General features: G+C 46.7%; 1 protein-coding gene across 1 annotated transcript in view; it reads right to left on the bottom strand.

Moving 5' to 3' along the window:
• Positions 1-891: 891 nt before the first annotated feature.
• The window catches only part of VAV1 (vav guanine nucleotide exchange factor 1), a 40,082-nt gene continuing 28,938 nt past the window's right edge, over positions 892-12,035 (bottom strand). The window contains exons 16-27 of the mRNA XM_074203704.1: positions 11,522-11,623; positions 11,013-11,110; positions 10,467-10,489; positions 9,891-9,936; positions 9,605-9,741; positions 8,597-8,662; positions 8,391-8,422; positions 5,810-5,926; positions 4,242-4,329; positions 3,732-3,846; positions 2,362-2,516; positions 892-1,855 (exon numbers count right to left, since the gene is read on the bottom strand). Of these exons, the coding sequence (XP_074059805.1) occupies positions 1,802-1,855; positions 2,362-2,516; positions 3,732-3,846; positions 4,242-4,329; positions 5,810-5,926; positions 8,391-8,422; positions 8,597-8,662; positions 9,605-9,741; positions 9,891-9,936; positions 10,467-10,489; positions 11,013-11,110; positions 11,522-11,623 (1,033 nt within the window). The 3' untranslated portion in view covers positions 892-1,801. The remainder of the gene's footprint in view (positions 1,856-2,361; positions 2,517-3,731; positions 3,847-4,241; positions 4,330-5,809; positions 5,927-8,390; positions 8,423-8,596; positions 8,663-9,604; positions 9,742-9,890; positions 9,937-10,466; positions 10,490-11,012; positions 11,111-11,521; positions 11,624-12,035) is intronic.

Consider the following 12,035-nt stretch of genomic DNA (forward strand, 5'->3'; position numbering starts at 1 on the left):
TTGAACAAAAACCAAGGACTATTATCTTTAATTTTTTTTTAATTGTTATCTTATTATGCAATTCTGCTATATCTCATACTTTATGTTTCTTCCTTAAGGATATGATTTCTCTCTCCTCACATTCAACTTAGATCAATGTATACCATGGAAACAATGTAAAGACTAACAGACTGCCTTCTGTGAGGGGTGGGGGGGAAGAAGCAAGGTTAGGGGGAAAATTGTAAAATTCAAAATAAATTAAATCTTTCTAAAAAAAACACACATGCATACACTCAAGCACAAATACACAAGCACACACATATACACCCAAGCACATACACCCAAATACGCACACCTACCTGCCCTAGACCCAAAGTCCCTCCATTTTCTCCACCCCCCCATGCCCCCTACCCTGCCACTCACCATTGAAAGCACCTGTTCCTGTGAGTAATGGAAAGAACCCAGAGAGCTAGGAGTCTGAGTTTCTAGAACTGGCTCAGTCACTAATTAGTTGACCTTGGGCAAGCCTTATTAACATGTCTGCACCTCTGTTTGTTTACTGATTCAGAGCTGGACAGGATTTCAGAAGACATCTGACCCAACCCTCTCCTTTGATAAGAAACAGCCCCAAAGAGATGACTGGGCCAAAGTCTCAGAGGTAATAAGCTGTGGGGCCGAGTTCTTTCCACTAACCAAATGCTCTCTTGTGAGAGATCAGACTGTTTGATCTCAGGTATTCTCTGATTTGAAGTATAAAAAAATTTCAGTCTGGAGAGAAGGGAAAAGACCAGGGCAGCAATCCCTTCCCTCCCCTTTCCTGTGTCCAAATTAGGGCTATTTCCTTCACTTTGTGATAGTCAGCAACCCCTCTTTCTGGGAGGAGAGGGCAGCTCCACCAGGGGTTATAGACCAGAAAATCATTGAGGGCCAGTGCAGCTTGAGGGGAGTGGGCTTTCAGGGGGTCTGAAAAGGTGCCTTAGTGATCACACTGACTCATTTTACAAAGGCAGGAACTGAGGCACTGAGAAGGAAGTATCTTGCCCAGAATCATTCAGGGATCTTAACTGCAGAGCTAGAATTAAAGACCAAATCCTCCAATTCCACCACATTACCTGCTCATCCAGTCTTATCCCTCTGGTTTTAGAACAAGGAAATTAAGGTTCATGAAATGAAATAAATTAGAGCCAATGCTCTCTCATTTTCCAGGAGGAGAAACTGAGTCCCAAAGAAGGGAAGCAACTTTATTTGTAGATATGTTACATATGTGTTTCTGTATTATCTAAACATATCTCTTTTGTGGATCTCTGTGCCAACATGTGACTTCAACTATGAGTGGGGATGTGTGTGTATGTGTGTCTATGAGTGAGCAAGAGTATGTGTGGATTCACCCACATGAGGTGATGGGGGGAGGGAGGAATGATAGCATAGAGCAGGAAGTGGTAAGACTGACAGAGAGATAGGGCCCCCCCTCCAACCTGGGGGCCACTGCCAGGCAGGACTCAACCCCAGTTCTTCTCTTCCTTCAATTCCTCTCCTTTCTTGTACTCTCAGAGCTAGATGATCATGCTCCTTGTGAGGAAGATGCCCCCCCATTCCCAGGACAGACCACCACCATCCCCATCCTCATCTTTTATCTCTTTATTAAAATTGGTTTCCTTCAACTAAGGAGGAAACCAGGGTTTCATAAATTAACAGTCCTGGGATCTGGGCCCAAGACCTGCTGAAAGTCCTCCTAGGGACCCCAAGCAGTCCTTCTTGGACTGGTCACAGGGATTCCTGCTTCAGGCAGTGTCTCAACTCTGTAGAAACCAGGCACCCAGCCTCAGCAGTACTCAGAATAGTCTTCCTCCACATAATTGGATGGAAACCAGCCGATCTGAAAGGAGGCAGGAAGAGAGAGAGGGGGTAAGATTAGAGTTGGCCATGGGCCCTCCTGGATGTGCCTGGCCAGCTCTGCTGGGAAGCCTCTGTGACATTGAGAGGAGGGAGGTGTGGAGCCACTGCTGGCCTGCCCCCAGAAGCTCCCCATGGCCACCAGCAAAGTTTCTTAACCTGGGCACTGTGAACTTGGGTTGTTAATACATTGATAACTTTTTTTTTCAGTATCATTGGGGTTTTTTGATAATTATATGTATTAAATATGCATCTGAAGACATTCTTCTAAGAAGTGTCTCCTTTGGTCCACGACACAAAAAAAGGTGAAGACCACCGGCCCTGTGGGATGAAGCCTAGACTCCAACTCCTCAGCTTAACAGATGAGACCTCCACAATCTGACCTCAGCCTCCTCCTTACCACCCCACCACTCCCACTCCATCTGGCCTGCTTCCTGGCCCCTGCCTGTCTCCCCTGCCCTCCCTGGGCTGAGATCAGGCCCAACTCACCCGGCCATATATCTCCCCTCTCCACCAGCCTTGATGTCCCTTCTTGCTGATAATCTTGATTATGTCACCCTCCTTGAGAGACAGTTCCGTTCGGTCTCGTGCACAGAAGTCATAACGAGCTTTGGCCGACCCAAAGTACCTGGTGCTTCCTGCAGCTAAAGACAAAAACCATTGGTCCTCGATGCCAGAGGTCCAGATGAAGCAGCTTGGCATGGCAGAGCAAGTGGAGTGAGGGTGGGAGGGATGAAAGGGGAAATATGGGCAGCAGGTGGCCCCTATAGAATGGCCACTCTTGGATGGAGATGCTGCGAAGAGAGACAAGCCCTTCAGAATGGGTCTGCCAGTCCTCCTGAGAGCATCCCCCTTTGCTGCCCAGCCATTGCCAACTCCATCTGGCCCTTGCTTTCTAGCTGGGATCACAGAGCCTGCACTCTCTCTCTTGCTTCAGGAGGATGACCTCTATCAAGTCCTGTTCATTCCCTCCAATCACACCCATGAGGCCCAGATCTTAGAGAGAGAAAGACCCTTCAAGGCCTTCCCTGAGCCCACCAGGAGCCAGGCCTGGGAGGAGTAAATCACTCAGCTCTGCACCCCTGGGGAACTTGTATTCACATCTTCACCTCAGGTAACTTTTGCCCTGCTGTTCCCCACCACACACACACACACACACATACACTTTCTCCTGTGGTCTCTTCCAAAGACTCATTAATGGATTGTCATACATTGTTCCTCCACTCTTATAGGTAACACTTGCTTAGCCACTGCCATCCTGGTATCTTGTCTCTCCCAATAAGAATGGAAGATCCCTGAAGGCAAGGGTTGCCTTTGCTTATAATAAATACCCATTCATCAGTCCTTTCTGGTTTCTCTTCCCTAGAGTCAAGGGATGTGTGTGTGTGTGTGTGTGTGTGTGTGTGTGTTGGAGAGGGGAGGGATAGATTTAAAATGTGTTTCTTTCAACATGTGACTATAGAGAGACAGAGAGAGGCAAAAAAGAGAGATAAACAGAGACAGCATGGAAGAAAGGGTGTGTATATGGGCCTACTCTTCTCCCCTTCCCCCCCCCCATTAGAATGGAGACTCCTTCTGGGCAGACACTGGATTGGGTTGCTGTAAACATAAGCATTTAATTTGGTACATAGGTAAGAATTTACTAAAAGTTTTGTCATTCATTCATTTCTCTGTGCTCCAGGTTGCAAACTCACAAAAAAGCAAAGCTGAAAAGGACCTAAGAAATCAAATGACCATCATGTTTTTATAGTTAGAGAAACTGAGACCCAGAAAGTCTCAATGACTTGACTAAGGTCATGAAGAATTGGTGATATTCGAACACAGGACTCAAGACTCCAAACTGCCTCTTGAGAGCCTACCTGGGCCTCTGGCAATGGCCTTCCTCTCTGGCTCCTTAAAGGGAAGCTGCAGCATTGTGTCAAGGGACTTGAAGCAATCTTTCAGGGAGTTTTGCTGGTAAAACTCCACCAGCTCCTGGGAGGGAAAAGACAGTGACCAGTTTGAAATCCTCAGTCTGGGAGCTGCTCGGCAAATATAGCCAAGTTATGTCTGACTCAGAGGTAGGGAGAGTCAGCCAGGCCCTCTGAGAGCCCTGAGACTAGGAGGGATGACAATTGTCTCTGGGTGGAGCCTTATCATACATGCACACTACAAACACACCACACACACACACACACACACACCTGCAATCATCACACACATTTGACCACACACACACATCACACCTACAATACACACATACACACACACTCCTAGGTACATAGACACCCATGACCAAACACATTTATACACAGACCCCTGTCCCGCCTCACAGATGAGAAATCAGACCCTTTTTCCATGTACCCACACCCATCCCACAGGGGCCTCACCACAAGCCCTCTGAATGCCTTCTTCTCTGTGATCCGGTATAGCCCCTCAGTCGTCGTGATCTTAATATGCTTCACTTCCACATTGAACCTGCCCAGACAAACAGACAGACACAGAGGTGCTACCAGCCAGCCCTTTTTCTACCCACCATGGGATAAACAGGGAACATTTGGACTCTGGAGCATCTGGTCGATCTCTGGAAGCAGGACTGACAACCTGCCAGGAGGGAGCATCCACTGGGCAAGCAGCCTCAACCCCCCTCAAAGAACAGGGCACTCAGCTCCCCGGCACTGACCCAGAACCTCTTTCAACTGACACCATCTGGGGCTCTATTCTACCCGGACAGAGATGGTGCAAATTAACCCTGAACTAAGGGTCAAGAAATGATCCTCTCGGGTTCTGGTGATAGCAACACTACTAAGTCTTTGTCAGCCAAGCAAGCCAGTGCTATATTGAAGGCTGCATTTAAGAGAGGTACAATGTTCAAAACAAGGGAGGCAATGGGTTCTGGAAGCACATTTGTAGGAAAGACACTGAGAAACTGAAGCACAGAGGAGGAAAACCAGAATAATAATAATGATAATAATAATAAATACTTATAGAGCATCTACTATATACCACTAATAATAATAATAATAAATTATTATTATTGTTATTATCATTATTACCATTGCACTTGGTCTTCACAACAACCCTAGGAGACAGGTGCTATTATATTATTATTCCCATTTTCCAGATGGGTAGATAGAAGTTAAATACCCTGCCCAGGGTCGCACAGCTAGTATATGTCTGAGGTTGGGGATCACCAGGTTATATGATGATCAAGTGATGAATGTGAGAACGACCTTTGGAGATGGGCGCTATTATATTATTATCCTCCTTTTATAGATGAGGAAACCAAGCCAGATAGAAATTAAGTGAGCTGCCTGAGTCACACAAATAGTTAGTGTCTAAGACTGGGAAGCACCAGATTATATGAGGATCAAGCGATGGATCTGGAGATCTTTGACAGGGATGGGATAGACCTCCCAGTCTTTGAAGGACCATCATAAAGAGGGGATTTTATTACTTCTGTTTGACTCCTGCAAGCAGAATTAGATCCAGTGGATAGAGACTGAAGAAACAGATGGAGATAGGAGGGAGAAAAATTGTCCCAGTCATTTGAAAGGGTTCCTGGGCAGGGAGGGAGCTCCCTCTCCCTAGAGATCTTCAAGTAGAACCTGAATGTCCAGGATATTATAGGAGGGATTTCTGGGTATATATTGGATTAGATCTCCTTTCGGATCCATTCCAACTCAGCAGGAAGAATCAATAAAATCCTGGCCTGGGAGTTCAGAAACCAGGTTCAAATCCCGGCACAGATATGTGACCTTGAACAGGTTCCTTCCTCTTGGGTCTCAGGCTTCTCTTCTATAAAATGGTGGTGGTGATGGGGGTTGGACTAATGGCCTCTAAGGTTCCTTTCCTCCCTATACCTATGATCTCCTTGTTCTTAACACCCATGTGGGGAGGATCATGGTGAGGATATCCCACTTTAGGTCTAGAGAAACCTGGAACAGGAGCAAGTTACTTGATGCTGATGGCAAACTCCGCACTATCCTTCACCCTTTGCCGCACCAGGAAAGTCCCGTCAGAACGATTGGTCAGAATGTTCTCGGCTCCTGCACGCTCCATGGGTCCTGCATACCTGCCAGATAGATGACCACAAAAGATGACTGCAGGCCAGTCCAGGCCAATGGTGCCTCAAAGCAGTTCATACTATCTAGGGGCCCTGACAGACACCAGGAAGGTACCTATCCCCACCAGTTCCCCCCAATCAATCACAGGAGCAGAAGAATCTTCATTAGAATTCAATCTTTTGGGTTAAGCAAGGTTCTTTTAAAAATGGTAGCCAAGGAGCTGAGATGGAGTGAAAAAGGGTATTAAAGAAATGCCATCAAGGTCCCTGCAGAGTTGGAATTTGAACCTGGTATCTCCTGATCCTAAATACAATGTTCTTTCAACAGGATCAACTCCACTCCCACCCCATTAGTCTCATAAGAATAACTGCAGACATTCTGTATGAAGCCTTCAGGTTTGCTAAGTATTTTAAATCCATTATCTCATTTTCCCCTCCCTATGAGGTATGTATCATTAGGATCCCATTTTTCAGATGAGGAAACAGAAGTACAGAGAGGCTAAATGACCTAGCCAGAATCGCAAAGCTAATAAGCAGCAGAAGCATTTTGTGGGAGGAAGTTGGTCTTCTTGACTACAAGTTCAGGCCTCTAACAACTGAGCTATACAACCCCTCTGGTATTTGGTACATACAGATTTGATGTATTTAGACAAGCCTCCCATGATTCCAACAACGTTGTTGCTATTCAGTTGTTTCAGTTGTGTCTGACTCTTTTTGATTCAATTTGGGGGTTTTCTTGGCAGAGATCCTGGAGGGGTTTGCATTTCCTTCACCAGTTCATTTTATAGATGAGGAAAGCGAGGCAAACGGGATTAAATGACTTGTCCAAGGTCACACAGCTAGTACATGTCTAAGGCCAGTTTTGAACTCAGGACTTATTGACTCCTGACTCTAGCCACTGTCCCGCTGAGCTGCCGCTTCCAATAACAAGTTCATTAAATTTGTATAAACTGATTTAGCGAGGCACCGGGAAGAGGACAGGAGATTTGGAGTCAGAGGACCTAGCTTCTCATCTCAGTTCCAGTATATGGTCTTTGTGACTTTGGGCAAGTCACAAGTCCTGGGTCTCCATTCCCTCTTCTGTAAAATGAGAAGTTAGGGCTCAATGACTCTTAAGATGCCTTCCAGTTCTAAATCTCTGAGCCTATGTATGAGTCACAATTTTAATGTCCTTGGATAGCCGAGGAGCCTTGTCCCCACGCCCCTCCAAGCAAGACTGTGGGCTCCCCCAGGACAGGGACTGGGCTGTATCCATCTCTCCTGGCCAAACACAGTCTAGTACAAGGGCCTCCTCCCAGGAGTGTGCTGAGGGCTGAATTCCAGAATCAGATAATGGAAAAGAAAGTGCTCAGTGTGAGTAGATGAGAGCCTATTATTGTGGCCGTGTTTTTTAATCTATGTCTCTACTTCTGTGTCTTGTATGAAGTAAGGGCCTGAAGAAAAGCCAGACTCCACCTCATCAAAACAGAGAAAAACACAGCAGTTTGGGAGTCAGAGGACCTGGCAATATGGTGCACTAGAGATTGCTGGGCTTAGGGCCAGGAAGACCAGAGTTCAGATCTTGTTTCAGACACTTACTAGCTATGTGACCTTAGACAAAACAATAATATCTCTCTGGGCATCAATTTATCCATCTATAAAATGGGAATAAAAATACTTATGGAAACTATCTCACAAGGTTATGGGTAAGAATCAAATAAGATAATCAGTCATTGTCATCCCATATCTTTCACGGGTGACCTTGAACAACTCACTTCACCTCAGTTTAATCATCTATAAAGTGGGGTTGAACTGGTTGGATGGCTGAAAAACTACAATTAAGCATCTGTGCAATGATCTTTGATGCCCCTTCCATCTCTGTATCCCAATATTAAAAGCCTTTCCACTTTTAGTTATTTCCCTTCTATCTCTGTGTAGCTTGTTTTGTAAATCATTGTCTTGCATGCTTTCTCCTCCATTAGATTGTAAACTTCTTGAAGGCAGGACTGACTTTCACTGCTTTTTGTCTCATTATCATAGTCCCTGATTAAAAGTATTTAACATTAACAGATAAATTTTCTCCTCACTGTGTCCTGAACCAGGACTCAATGTTGCTTATAGGTCATCTCCACATCATGGACCATTCACAACCACCACTTTTCAGCTCCCTTGTGGGTGATATAGTCTCCCAATAAAGTCTAAGTTATTTTTGTTGGGTTCACTTCTCTCCAACTTTCCATGAGTCTGCTTATATCCACAAGATACTAGGGTGGTTGCAATTTCCTTCTCCAGTTCATTTTATTTATGAGGAAACTGAGGCAAGTAGAGTTGTGACTTATTCAGGGGGACCCTATTACCCAGTCTAATGTTCTATCTACAATGCTGAATCTTGTAGTCTGCCCTGCCCTCTTATACCATGTTCTGAAACCTTGGCCTGAAGATTTCAGAACACCATCTGAGGGAAGAGAATTGTGACCCCTCTACCCAGACTCACCAGAGATGGACAGACAGGTCCTGTGGGGGGCCCTAGAAGACACACAAAAGAGACAGAAGGGTCAGATAAAAGGCTTCAAGACCATGGAAGACTTGGTTTCCTCTCCACGCTGGGGAACCTGAGATAGCCACACACCAACCTCCCATGGGAATATCCCCTCCCCCTGGCCCAGCTGGATCTGGGATAGGGGTCCAGGCCCCACTCACATGAACATAGGGCTTGACCTTCTGGCAAGGAAACCATCCTGTCTCATTGGTAGCTGTGTTCCTGCCCTGTGAGTCAGGGGAAGAGGGAGACATTGAAGAAGAGGCAATAAGGAGGGCAGAGGGGGGGGAACAGAGCAAGTGTATCTAGCTGCCCATGGCTTTCTCATTCATCTGCTTCTCCTTGCCTACCTGAAATTTGTCTGGGCATAGGTTGACTTTTGTTTTGAAAAGAACATTTTTTTCATTTCCAGTCACTTTTGGCCATCCCAATATCTGATGCCACAGAGATGCTGACTTTCATCTCTCCGTGCCTTTAGGGTTTGTGAAGCATTTCACTCACATACCCACTTTTTGGTCAGAGTGAAACAAGTCTTTTTGCTCCCATTTTTAGATGGGAAAACTGAGAATCAAAGAAGGAAACAGATTTTTCCCAAGAACCCACAGGTTATTAAGTGTGAGCTGGCACTGCATCCCTCATAAGCCTGAGTCTGCTGAAAAGGGGTTTAAACTCCATGGCTGCCCATGGTCCTCCTCCTGAAGCCCAGCTGGCATCCCAGGCCTCTTCTTCTCCCACCCCAGCAGTCATTCCAATTCTGGGGAGGAAAAAAAACTGTTTTGGCAATAGGTTAGGGTTAAAGGGCTCTGGAACCCTTAGCCCAGGAGCTATACATGGTCAGGGAGATGACAGAGAAAGGTGGGTCCCTATATCCCATTCCTGATTCTCTCCTAAAGATTACCCCCCACCTTCTGTCCTTTCCTAGATATCCAAGTCCTTCCCAAAAAGGAAGAAAATAAGCATTGCCAGACACTGCGAAGTGCTTTCCAAAGATGATCTCAACAACACCCTGAGAAGTAGGTGATGATTCCCATTTTACAAGTGAGGAAACTGAGACAGACAGAGGCTAGATGACTTGTCCAGGGTCACACAGCTAGTAAATGTCTGAGGTCAGACTTGAACTCAGGTCTTCCTGACTCCAGGTTTATCTGCCTGTCTTTCCTAACCCTCACCTGCCACCAGTTCTGCTCAGCCTCTGCCTTGGTCAGCTCTACAATGTCTCCTGGGTTCAGCCTCAAGAAAGGGCCGAAGGCTACAGGGGGTGGCGGCAGCCCGTAGTATTCCTGGCAAACCTCCATCTTGGGCAAGCCTGAAGAGGGGAGAGCAAAGGGCAGGGATTCAGGGCTCAGTCTCCAGATGGCTGGGGAGAGCTCCTGGAAGGAGGCTGAGGAAGGCCTCTGGGGCGTTCCCATCCTCTCCCAGCCAACACCCAGCCCTTTCGGGGCCTAGAGGACTCACCTAGCTCATTCTTCCTCTTGTCCTGGGCCAATCGACTTGTCTTGTGCTAAGGAGAGAAGACAGGAGGGTGAACTCTAATTCCTACCATCCCTGACCCCTCCATTCCATCTTCCTCTTCTACATACCCAGGAAAGGCAAGGAGGAAAAGAGTGCCAGGATGAATAGCCCCATTTTACATTGAGGGAAACTGAGGCACATAGACATTAAGGAATTTATTCAATGTCACATAGCCAGGAAATGTTGGAAACAGCTTTAAGTCTACTGTCATGTTCATTCCAAATTCTACTCTCTTCCCCCAAATTGTGCTGCCTATTCTATAGTCCTCAGACTCCTCTCCCAAATCCCAAGTCTAGCCTCAGCCTGGAGCTGATCTGCCTCCTGTTCCCTGCTTTCCCAGCTCCAGCTCTGACCATTGTTCCTGGGCCTCCTCTCCTGATCCAGTTGTCACCAGGCCCAGAGTCGGAGGCCTAGATCCGCAGGTTCCAGTTCTGGTCTTGACTTCATTCTCTTATCCCCAAGACCACCCATGGACCTGGCCCCTTTACTACCAGAGGAATGGAGAACTGCTTTATTTACCTTTTTCAAGGTAGTCCCATGATCTGTGGGGAGAGAAGAAAAAGGGACCATTCTGTTGTGTCAAAGACCGTGGGGGAAAGGGCAAGTATATTTTGCTCAACGCACACACACACACTCAATCTCTCTCTCTCTCTCTCTCTCTCTCTCTCTCTCTCTCTATCTATCTATCTATCTATCTATCTCCTCTCTTTCTCTATCTATCTATCTCCTCTCCTCCCTCTCTCCATATTTCTCAGTTTCTCTGTCTCTGTCTCTCTGTCTCTCTATCATTCCATCTCTCCTCTAAGTCACTATCTCTGTCTCTTCTCTATCAATCTCTGTCTCTCTCTCTCTCTCTTCTCTATCCCTGTCTCTTCTCTCTGTCTCTGTCTCTACTTCTGTCTCTCCCTCTTCTCTCTGTTTCTCTCTCTGTCTCTGTCTTTCTTTTTCTCAAATGCCAGAGTTAAGCAGCCTGAAGCTCTCACACACACTTCCCATAGCATGGTTACCCCTGTTGTGACCTAGCCCACAATAACTGTACCCCCAGCATGACCCTTCCCCAGTTACCTGAGCTGTGTCTGCCACAGGGAGGCACCCTTCCTAGACACTCCTTGTGAGCAGGTGCACGGCAACGATGGCAGCGGTATCCTTGGTAGAAGGTGCCCCTGGGGGTAGGGTTGAGGATAGATTAATGAATCCAGTCCTGCCTGCCCCTGAACCACTCAATCTCCCTACTCTGGATTGGGGTGGGAGTAGGAGAAGAGGTCCCCAGAATGTCAGAATTAAAAGGGACATCCCTAGCTCACTCACATTATAATTGGGGAAACTGAGAGCGGAGGACGCAAGAATTTTACTGAAGGTCAGCAAAAGAACGAAGGACTGAGTCTCTTAACTCAGTTATCATATACTATCATCCCCTCACCCTGAGTTCTCAGAAACCTAACCCATGGAGTTCACCAGCCAGGATTTGAGACCATGATTCTCTGGGGAAAGATAGGATACAACCAAGAACCCAGACCTTAGACCCTACCACCCATTAGACCACACCATTCACCCCAGACAGCAACAGCCCCCACCTCAGCAGCATCTGGCAGGCTTTGCAGGACGCTGTCTCCTCAAAGGAGAACATATGGAACTCATGGCCATTGGCAGTGGCATTCTCAGGGTAAATGTTGGAACTGGAAATAATGAAAGATAAAGTCAGGTCAGGTCCTGGGAAGGGGAAGGGGAAGGGGAAGGGAAGGAGAAAAAAGGCCCGGATTCAAGGTGCTTCCTCCTAGGACACCAACCTACTTCCCAATCTCTCATAGAGCTAACAGATCTCTCAGGGAACCTTCAGTTCAATCCCTCAAAGGCCCAGAGAGAAGGAACCTGACTGAAGTCACACAGGGTCAGGGGAATAGCTAAGAGTGATGGAAACTAGATCTTCTGATCCTCCCTACCCCACCATTCCCTCCATTCAGTACTCTTACCTCTCCATCCTACTCTTTGCCTCTCTGGGACCTGTTTCACTGTAACCTGCCTATAACTGACTGGAATGGGAACTGAGGCTAAGGGCAGGTAGGGGGAAATGAGGAAAAGAGCTGGGGC

The sequence above is a fragment of the Macrotis lagotis genome, chromosome X, assembly GCF_037893015.1.
Source record: "Macrotis lagotis isolate mMagLag1 chromosome X, bilby.v1.9.chrom.fasta, whole genome shotgun sequence".
NCBI lineage: Eukaryota > Metazoa > Chordata > Mammalia > Peramelemorphia > Peramelidae > Macrotis > Macrotis lagotis.